This window comes from Hyperoodon ampullatus, assembly GCF_949752795.1.
Source record: "Hyperoodon ampullatus genome assembly, chromosome: 11".
In the NCBI taxonomy this organism is placed as follows: Eukaryota; Metazoa; Chordata; class Mammalia; order Artiodactyla; family Ziphiidae; genus Hyperoodon; species Hyperoodon ampullatus.
In genome coordinates this window covers 39,831,015-39,841,355 of record NC_136924.1, presented here as the reverse complement: position 1 = coordinate 39,841,355, position 10,341 = coordinate 39,831,015, and the positions used below count along the sequence as shown (strand labels likewise).

The 10,341-nt window shown below is 56.6% G+C and overlaps 1 protein-coding gene across 1 annotated transcript; it reads left to right on the top strand.

Annotated features, from left to right (window-relative positions):
• Positions 1–818: 818 nt before the first annotated feature.
• PNPLA5 (patatin like domain 5, triacylglycerol lipase) lies at positions 819–8,863 on the top strand (the record flags this gene model as incomplete). The annotated part of the gene is made up of 6 exons (XM_079714913.1): positions 819–935; positions 2,321–2,381; positions 3,543–3,728; positions 5,675–5,807; positions 8,089–8,205; positions 8,791–8,863. The coding sequence occupies 6 exons, from the start codon at positions 819–821 to the stop codon at positions 8,861–8,863; spliced, it is 687 nt and encodes a 228-aa protein (XP_079571039.1).
• Between the last annotated feature and the right edge of the window lie 1,478 nt (positions 8,864–10,341).

Here is a 10,341-nt window from a genome sequence, read left to right as displayed (position 1 = left end):
GACCCCCTGGGCTGGAGTTTCTGGCAAGAATCTGTCTCCAGAAACAGCCCTGAGATGGGGCGGGCCTGCCCTGTTACCCAGAGAGGCCGGAGGGAGAGGGAGAGAAGCTGCAGGCATGGCCACCTCCTCTGTGCCTGAGATTCATAAACACTCAGGAGGACTGAGTAGGGCATATGGCTACCTGGGTCCCTCGGGGAAGGCGGGACCAGGCTGGGATGGGCGCCAGCATCTGGGTGACCTCAGGGCCCAGTGGTCATCACACAAGAATTCACCAGATTAGTTTACTTCTTAAAAGCAGGAGTAAAAGCCAGGGACCGTAGGAAACCAACTCAAAGGATTCTTTTTTTAAAAAATTAATTTATTTTATTTTATTTATTTATTTTTGCCTGCATTGGGTCTTGGTTGCCGTGTGCGGGCTTTCTCTAGTTGTGGAGAGCGGGGGCTACTCTTCATTGCGGTGCGCGGGCTTCTCATTGCGGTGGTTTTTCTTGTTGTGGAGCACGGGATCTAGAGTGCAGGCTCAGTAGTTGTGGCTCATGGGCTCTAGAGCGCAGGCTCAGTACTTGTGGTGCACGGGCTTAGTTGCTCCGCGGCATGTGGGATCTTCCCGGACCAGGGCTCGATCCCATGTCCCCTGCATTGACAGGCAGATTCTTAACCATTGCACCACCAGGGAAGCCCATCGAAGGATTCTTGACCTCTGCCAAGGAAGACCACAAGAGATAAAGGTTGTTCCCCAAATAATTCACTGGGAAAATGGGGGAGGGCGGGGCAGACCGGCTGGCGGGGCTCTGACAACAGTAGACACTGGAGAGAGGATGGCTGGACTGGGGAGCAAAGAGGCGGGATCACGATTGAGAAGGGAGGGTTGGTGGGACGTGGTGACCAGCCTCCGGTGCTCTGTGGATGTGCTCCTGTGCAAGACTGGCCTCCGGGTGCCTATCTCTGGGAGACCTTGGACAGCCACCCCAAGGTTTGCAAAATCCAGTTCCTGAAGCACAAAATACACAGAAACTCAGCCCGACACCCAGGCCTCCTGCTGTCCCGCCCCTCCTCCTGCCCACATGGGCTACACTGGGTTCTCATCCTTCCCTACTCCTCCCTGCCCCAGTGCCTTTGCTCATACTCTTCCCTCTGTGCCTGTCCTCTTTTCCCTACCTGATGAATCCTTGCTCAACCTCCTGATGAATCCTTGCTCAATCTCCAAGGCCCAGCTCAAACATTGCTCTTCCTCTGAATCCCTGGACATGTCTCCATGGAACGGCCGGCCCCTGAACTCCACCCTTCTTAACCCACACTGGCCATCCCAACCCGTCCCAGCCCGTCATCCCTGCTTGTGTGTCTTCCTCCATGGATGATGGGCTCCCTGGGGGCAGCCACCCACTCACTCCTCTCGGAGACACCAGGGGTCTAGGAAGCAGTACGTGCCAGGAGATGTCAATTTCTTTCTTTCTTGGGTTCTAGACCTGCACTGTCCGATGTGATCACCACCAGCCACTTGTGCTACTGAGCACTTAAAACATGGCTTGCTGAAAATTTAATATCCTAATTGAGATGTGTTTTAAAAGCAAAAGGTTTAGAAGGCTTAGGGAAAAAAAGAATAAAATCTCTTATTAATTCTTGTTTATATTTATTGCAAGTTGAAGTGATAATATTTTAGATATATTGAGTTAAATAAAATACATTATTAAAAGTAATCTTACCTCTTTCTTTTTACTTTTTTTTTTAACATCTTTATTGGAGTAAAATTACTTTACAATGGTGTGTTAGTTTCTGTTTTATAACAAAGTGGCATTTAAAAGTGGCAGAGCTCCTTCCTGGACCTACGGGTACTTTTTCCCTACGAGTGGGGCTCTGTTTGAGACAGACAGGGCTGAGCCTCGACACTCCTCTGCCATCTCAGGCTGGTTCTGGTGGTGAACATCAAAGGGAAAAGGGAACCACCATGTATTGATCTACAGGGAACCAGGAATCTCTGGCTAGGCCTTGTTATCCTATTTCTCAGGGGATGGAACTGAGGCCAGAGAGGAGGGTCTGGAGCAAGAGCCCCCAGCCAGGGAGTCTCAGAGACAGAAAGTGAATGAGGCTGCAGGGAAGAAGGCAGCTGAAGCAGATCTGTTCCACCTGAGGTCCTGGGACCCTCTCTGCCCAGTGCTGGGCAGGGACCCTCAGGGTCCTTGAGCCCTGCTAAGGGGTCTCTTGGGAAGCAGAGGCTGCCCTGAGATCACTTCCTGTTGAAGATGAGTCTCTGGCCTGTGACCACCAGCTCGAGGGGCAGGTCCAGGCCTTCCCCATCCCACCCTGACCTGTGTGTTGGCAGGTAGTGGCCGACAACTGCAGACAAGGCCACCTGGATGCCCTGAGGTTCCTGGAGAGATGCGGTAGGTGGCAGCCTCCACGGTAGCTGGGGATCGCCCCCCACGTGAGTGCCCAGTGGATCCCGTTTTTCAGCTGCTTGAGTTTTTAGCGACCTCGACTCACTCATTCTCTTCCTCAGCGTCTGCTCTGTGTTTGGCCTGAGCTGGGGACACAGAGAAGAATCACACACGTGTCCTACTCTCAAGCTGCCCACCACCTGGTGCGAGGGAGACAGATCCAGAGAGAGCATTTCCCCAGGGTGATGGAGGGATGCTCAGGGCCGTGGGAGCCCAGCGGGGGCACCTAACCCAGCCCAATGGGTTGGGTGGGCAAGGAGGGCTTCCTGGAGGTGGTGATGTATAAGCTGGGTTTTAACTAGTCATATATAGAGAGATTGAGGGTGGAAAGGAAGAGGGCACTCTAGGCAGAGGGAAGAAGGGCAAGAGCAAAGGAACAGAGCTTGGTACCTTGAGGGCACATACCTCAGTGGGACCGCAGGAGAGCGTGTGTGTGTGTGTGTGTGTGTGTGTGTGTGTGTGTGTGTGCGCGTGTCACTCACAGTGTGTGAGTGACAGAGCACTGGGTGGGCCAGAGAGGTTTTCTTAGCTGGAGAGCTTGGATGTCATCCCACAGGGCAATGCTCTTCAAAGTGGTAGAACTGAGATTTGAACTCAGGCCATCTGGCTCCAGAACCCTTGCCCTGACCCCTACTCTACAGCCCCAAACACACAGCAGCTGGAAGCATTTGCTGAGCACATAATATGTGCCCAGACCTGGGCTTGAGCTTTACATATTTATCACATTTAATTCCAGACCTGGGCTTGAGCTTTATCTATTTATCACATCTAATTCTCGGAACAAGCGTATGCAGCAGGTCTTAATTTTCCCCTTTCCCAGGGAGGGAAAGCAAGCATGGAGCTGTTAGGTCACAGAGCTATAGCAGGTGGTGACCACAGGATCTGAACCTTGGGCTGAGTCTTCAGGGCCTGGGGTCTGTTAACCACTAGCAAGTGCATAGGAATCAGGGGGCAGAGCAGGGCCGGGGAGCACAGGACGAAGTCATTCAGGACAAGCCCCGGGTCCATCCATCCTGTGGCAAACGGGTCCCCAGAGCTGGGGAGGTCACTGTCACCGGGAGGCTCCAGATGTGCTGACCTGTTGTATCCCTCCTCTCCCCGACCCAGGACTCACCACGGAGCCAGTGCTGTGGACGTCGGTATCTAAGGAGCCCCCAGCCCCAACTGATGGGACCCGGGATGCTGACTGTGACAGAGGCCAGAAGGCGGGCCTGTCTCTCAACTGGGCAGCGCCCAATGTGCTGGTCAGGAATGTGCTCGATGTTGAGCAACTCTCCCCGGAGCTGGAGGCTGCTACTGCCCCTCCCGTCCTATACTTGCTCACCTACCAGCTGCCCTGCACGCAGGGTCCTGGGGCCAGGGACCCTGCCCTGAAGGTGCTCGTGGTCTGAAAGAGGACAGGACTCATTTATCGACAATCTACTAAGTGCTAGGCGTGGTGCTGGGGCTCCTTTCATGTTGCCCCCTTCACTCCTCACCACAACTGGGGGCCTGTTTTTCTTAGCCCATTTCACTGATGAGGAAACTGAAGCTCAGAGAGGGGAAGGGGCTCACCAAGGTCTCAGAGCCTGCGACTGGGGGATTCGAACACATGTCTGTGTCTGAGAAAGCCAGGTCTTTGCCCACTGCCCAGGGAAGGGCAAGAGGTGCTGAGGGACAGAGGAGAGGCACACACAGAAGGTTCTGGACTCTCCAGATGGAGATGGACTCATGTCATCCCCCCCAATAATTCTCTGAGGATGGTACTGAATTGTCGCCATTGGACAGTTGAGGAAACCATAGCAGAGAGAGCTTAAGTGACTTGCCCAAGGCCACACAGCTAACAAACCATTTAGTTAGCTCCCCTGCTCGGTGACCTACACGTTACAATTGCCGCAACAGGAAAGGATAGGCACATGTAATGGGAGTGCGAGTTTGAGTGGCATCTAAGTGAGACTTGAAAGGAGGAGGTGGCCAAGCAAAAGAGAGGGAAGATGAGCATCCAGGTAGCGGGCACAGCAGGTGCAAATGTCCTGGGTTTGATGGGGGAGAGTTGGAGGCCCCTGTGGCTGAGGGAGGGGTGGGGTAGCAGAGATGAGCCTGGGGAGGCTGGGAGGGTGGGGCAGGCGGCCTTGAAAGCTGCAGGAGGCGAGAGAGATGGAGAGCCCCCGGGGTGGGGGGCGACCCCTCCTTTTCAGAGTTCGCTACGGCTCTGAACTCTGGGTCTAGTGTTTGCTGTACTTAGCCAGGAGGGGACAGGCTGACACGGTGGGAGGCTGGGTGGAGAGATGATGGTGGTCGAGGCCAGAGCAGGGACAAGGGGGTGGGCAAGGGGACGAGGAGGGCACCTCCTTCTGCGCAGGAGACCACACAGGGCACGCAGAAGGGGGCCTGGATCTGCGCTGAGCCCCTGAGGTCCAAGCTTGGGGCTCTGGGACTCTGGCAGTGTCTCTGCAGCCACATGGGGGCACCAGAGAGGCTTTCAGATGGGGCACTAGACCGACACCGCAGGCCCCGCCCTTAGCCCTTACACACATCCCTTGATCCTCACCTTCCCCAGGGAGGTAGGTCCTGCCCGTGTCCCCATTTTTCAGAGGAGGTGACCTAGGCTCAGGAACAGGAAGGGACCCGTCCTAGGCCACATGGCATGTAACGGGGTGCCGGGTCCTGGGACTGTTGTTCGTGAACCCCGAGTCGAGGCTGGTGGTGTGTGCGTGGCTGAGCCATGGTCTGGAGGCCGGGATTCGGGCTCTGGCTCTGCCCCGGCCAGGGTGCTGGGCCCTTCCACTCTGGTCCGTTAAGGGGCTGGGGCTCGGGAAGTGGTCACGTGGTCACAGCTGCTGTTATTAATACCGCTGATGTGTTGCTGTTAGCCAGGGAAGTATGGAGGGACACTTGTCTCACCCTGGGGGCCACAGCAGACTTTCCAGAGGGGCGGGAGAGATGGAAGCAGCGTGGGGAGCCCGACAGGCCTTGGGTCCATCCTGGCTCTGCCACTTCCCGGCAATGGGCTTGGGTGAGTCACTTCTCTCTGAGCTTCAGTCTGCTCATCTGCGAAAGGGGCGCACTGTCATTTCAAGAATAACGAGGGAGCCTGGTAGGGGTTCCATAAATGCAGCTGCTTCCTCTGCAGACCAGCTGAGGGTGAGGTGTCCTCCATGGCCTGTGCGAGGTAGAGAGGGGCTCGGGCTATCTTCCCTAAGGGTGACCTTGAGGGGGTGGCTGGGGGGAAGGGTGGGCCACCACGGCCTCTCTTGTAGCGCTGAAGAAAGCCTGTCTGAGGGACCCCCGCACCTGGGCTTCCTTCTGCCAGGCGGGCCCTGGGTGGGCGCTAACGTACCTGCTGCTGCCTTGCGCACTGCCCTTTGAGTATGTCTACTTCCGGAGCAGAAGGTGAGGCCTGGCCAGGGGTCCTGGGAAGGGCCTGGCTCGTTGAGACCAGTGCCCGTGGCAGGAAGGGTGGCCAGAACACTGCGGGGGCAGAGCCCGGCTGGTGTCCCTACACCGCCTGCTGTTGGCTGCATGACCCCGAGGAGTCTTGTGGTCTCTTCTGCAAGATGGGACTGATGGGGAGGCGGGGTAGCAGCTGTGACCCATCAATCCATTGGAAACAGGGCTGCCCGTCAGTGCCTGGCCCCTCCTGCCTCTAGGATCTTTGGTCCACTGTTGCACCTGTCAGAGCCTCAGAGAAAATGTGATGTTTCCGAGGATAACTCTAGGGGCTGGTCTGCCTCAGATTAACTGTGTGACCCGGGCCAGGTATCTTGACCTCTCTGGGCCTCAGATTCCTTTTCTACAAAACGAGGCCTTTCCAGGGCAGATTGGCTGTGGTTAGGCCCTCAGTAACTCTTCTAACTCTGCTGGTTAATGTATCACTCTGCATTGTTTGTTCATTCATTCCATCAGTAGCTATTGAGGGTCTACCAAGGGCCAAGTCTGGGCTGGGGGCTGGGAGGCAGCACTGACTCAGACCCAGTCCCTGGCCTTGTGGAGCTCACAGCCCACCGATCATCACACATTCACCTGTGCAATCCAGCTGAGCCTAGGGATACCTAGAGAGGTCTACCCTGGCTGTGGATTCCTAGGAGAGGTCTACACTGGCTGTGAACTGGGACAGTTCACAAGAGGGACTGTCTGGTCAGGAAAGGTTACCTAGAGGAGATATCTTTTGAGCTATCATCTGAAGGATGAGTAGGAGTCCTCTAGGCAAAGAAGGAAGGGAAAAGTGTTCCAGGCGGATGAAAGAGCTTGTGCAAAGGTCCTGGGGCAGAAGGCAGAAGGGAGTAAGGCTCATCTGAGGAACAGAAAGGGGGGCTGCTGTGGCTGGGGCCAAAATGTGGAGTGCGTACAAGGTGGGGCTGAGGAGGCTGGCAAGGGTTGGACAGACAGGAGTCTGTAGCCAGGTGAGGGGTGTGGTCTTTATCCTGATGGTTGCATGAAGGCAGTGAAGGGTTTGGGCAGGAAAGTGTCATGGAGAGATCTGTATTTTTAAAACTTCTCTATTCCCTACAAGAAGGTCTATGACAGTGAGCCACAAGTCTCTGTCCTGCTCCATGCTGAGTTAATGACTAGGTCATCCCTGCTGTCTAAATTGCTGGTGACCCAAAGCTGGGAGACAGCTTTCTGCTGACATGAATTTTTCTTATGCTGAGCTTCTAGACTGAAACCACAGGTTGAAATCAAAAAGGATAAATTCAAGTGCTAGCCTTTGCATTAAAAAAAAATCCATTTATGAGTATTGATGGGGAGGCCTGCCCAGACCGCAGGGAAATTCATATTTGGTATTTTCTGTAACCTACAATCTCAATGTGTAGGCTGCAATAATAGATGCAGAAGGTCCAGAATAAATGAGGGGACAGTCCACTGTCACACTACACCCTGTGGACTGACTGTCTGCCCAGTTTGAGGCTCTGGTTTAGAGGCCCCTTGAAGGGCAGTACATTGGGAGGGGAGGCCCTGCAGTGTCCAGTAAGCCTGAGACGGTGCCTGGCCAGGTATCCCCTCAGCCACAGTTGGATGATGCTGCCCTCTGCTGGTCCTGAGTGGCCACAGCAGCCATGGGAGGGCGCTGAGCGAGAGAGGACCAAGGTCAGATGTGTGTCTAGGAAGTCGCTGGCTGCCGAGAGGGTAGTGGATGAAGGGGCGTGGAGGTTGGAGGGCAGGGGCTGGTCTGGGGAGGAGAGAGAGGAAGGGACAGAAACACGGAGGAGGTGAGGTAATGGTCCTCACTTGGCTGTGAGAAACTGAGGCCCAGAGAGGTTCCCTGACCCACCGAGGTCACACAGCTGATGAACAGGGGAGCGGGCTGCATCCCAAGCCAACCTGACCCCAAAGCCCCACCCTTTCCACCCCTGGGCTTCCCACTTGTGCCCTGTGGAGTTGAATACCCAAAGGGCCCAGCGGCCTCCACCAAGTTCAGAGTCCATCGGGGATCAGTCCCCACCCCCTCAGGCCTCTGCAGGTGCCTGTGTGTCCAACCTGCTCTGTGGTGGAGCCAATACCGCTGGTGCTTCATACCCACCCTTCCCCTTCCTTTAGCCCCGGCGCCTCGTTGCAGGGCCCCCCTGGCTCTGCTCTGGACCAGAGGGGAGGGTGGGGTGGGGAGGGTGGGCTTGGCGGGGCTGCACGCTTGCGCTTGGCCGGGTGGCGAAGCTGTTGCCGCCTCTCCCTCCAGGGTGGTGGTGTGGCTGCCCGACATGCCGGCCGACCTGCGGTGGGTGCGGGGCTTCCTGAGGAACTTGGTCCTCAAAGTCTATTCCAGGACGAAGGACCAGCTCCTCGGGCCGGTCAGGTGAGACGGGCAGACTGGGGCAGGGCAGGAGTGGCTGAGCTGGGAAGGGAAGGCACCAGCTGTTTCCCCGGACCCTGGACAGGCAGTCACACCATCCGTTTCCCTGTCCATCCATCCGCGCAGCCCCCAGCACATGTGTTTGGTCCCTGCTGTGGGCCAGACCTGTGATGGACTAGATGCAGCAGCTGACCCATCGCATCGGTCAGTCTGGGGGGAGTCACTCTGCCTGCTTCACAGAGACGGGCTGAGCTCACGGAGGACGAGTGGATCTCCCTGGTCTGCCAGGTCCCCACCGGTCCTTCTGCCATCTTTCCAGACATCTCCATGGGCCCTGTGTGGGGTCTGGGGTGGGGCTGCCCGCCTCTCCCTGACCTGCCCTCCCTTCTGGCTGGAGATCACGGCAGTCCTCCCACACCCAGTGGAAATCAGTGCAGCGCTCCCAGGGAGTGGCACCCTGGAACCTTCCTGCAGTCTCCGCTCAGCCAGAAAAAGGGCTTATTGCAGGGTCTGGGAGAAGAGAGATCCAGGCTTCACCCAACCCCAAGCTCTGAAAACCACATTCGCTGACTTCTTCTTCCTCTGCAGCCTACTGGTCACCAGCCCCCTCCAGCCTGAGGCTGCTCCTCCCAAGGAGCCCAGACCTGCCCATCAGGCCTGAGGGGACCAAGTTGGACCAGCCCAGTGACTGGCCTCTCCTGAATTCCATCGTGGCCCTGGTCCTGTGCCTACATCTGCCCTCAGTCCTTGAGTCCTGACCCATCTCCCCGAGCTCAGAGCCTGGCCCCTAGCCCAGGGTGGGCACTGGAATTGTCAGCCACATGGAGGACCGAGAGGACAGAGACTCTTGTCCCAGGCCTTGTGGGCAGGTGGCCTCCAAGGGCTGGAAGAGGGCCCCCGAATCCTTCTGTAGCCCCCGCTCCTGGGGCCCCGGGTACTTCTTTTCTGGGCAAGGTGCAGCCTCTTAGTCCACCCCGGGTCGCCAGGTGCCCAAGTCACCCTGCGTCTGTCTCATCAGTGGCAGAAAGGAAGGCGGGAGCTGAGACACACATCTTGGTTCTGGAATTTCCATATGGGGGGACTGGGGGCAGAATCTCCTGAGAAGAGGGCTTTGGGTGCCATTGTAGAGCTGCTTGCAGGGCACTGCAAGATGGAAAAATGCCACATGCTCATATCAGATTGGGGAGCAAGTTGAAATGATGGGGTGGGGTGTGCCTCCCCTCTCACATCCTTTCTCTGTCCTGCACCAGCCCTCGGGGGTGACCCATGGTCTACGTCACTCTAGAAACCTTGACCTCTGACTTCCTCTGGGTCCATCGGCAGGGAACCCCTGACTGGAGACGAGAGGGTGGGAGGAGAGAGAGGGATTAAAATCTTTTCGGAATCCCAGCTGCATGTGCTTCTTCTGGGGTTCCAAAGGCCCCTGGATGCCACCACACAGCGCTCCCCGCCCCTTGTTCCTCAGGGAGGGTTAGCGGGGAGCAGTGCCTCCAGCCCCGCCGCCCCCTCCCCCTCTCGGGCACAGAGGATGCTGGGGCACCACACTGCCTCGGGCCTCTCCTAGGAGTGGCTGCTGTTCCTGTCCTCAGAGCAGAGCCCACACTACGCCCCTGGCCAGGCCCTGTAGGGACACTCAGCCCGAGGAGGGGTGGGGAGGGCGGAGAAAGGGAGGCGGGTGTGAGAGAAAAAGGAGCAAAGGGGTAAATATGTGAGCAAAAGACATATTCATGCATGCATTTGACTTACACTTAATGAGTTATAGGCTCTGGGGACACAGCTGTAAACAAAACTTGCATTCTGGTGTGGGTGCAAGAACAGATGCTAAACCGCAAATGGGAAAAATGGGAAAATAAGATCATCCCGAGGAGTGGCAGTGCTGTGAGGAGACAGGAGGCTGAGAATGACGGTGGGGAGGTTTTCAGGAGGAGCAACATGGGACCAGGTGGTCTGGGAAGGCTTCTCGGAGGAGGTGGTATTTGAGGTAAGACCTGAGATGAGAAGTGAGAGCTGAGGAAGAGCTTTGCGAGCAGAGGGAACAGCGAGGGCCAAGAGGGAATAGCAAGGGCCAAGGCCCTGGGCTGAGAATGAAGTTGGTCTGTTCAAGAAACTGAGCAGCCAGTGTGGCTGGACCATGAGAGT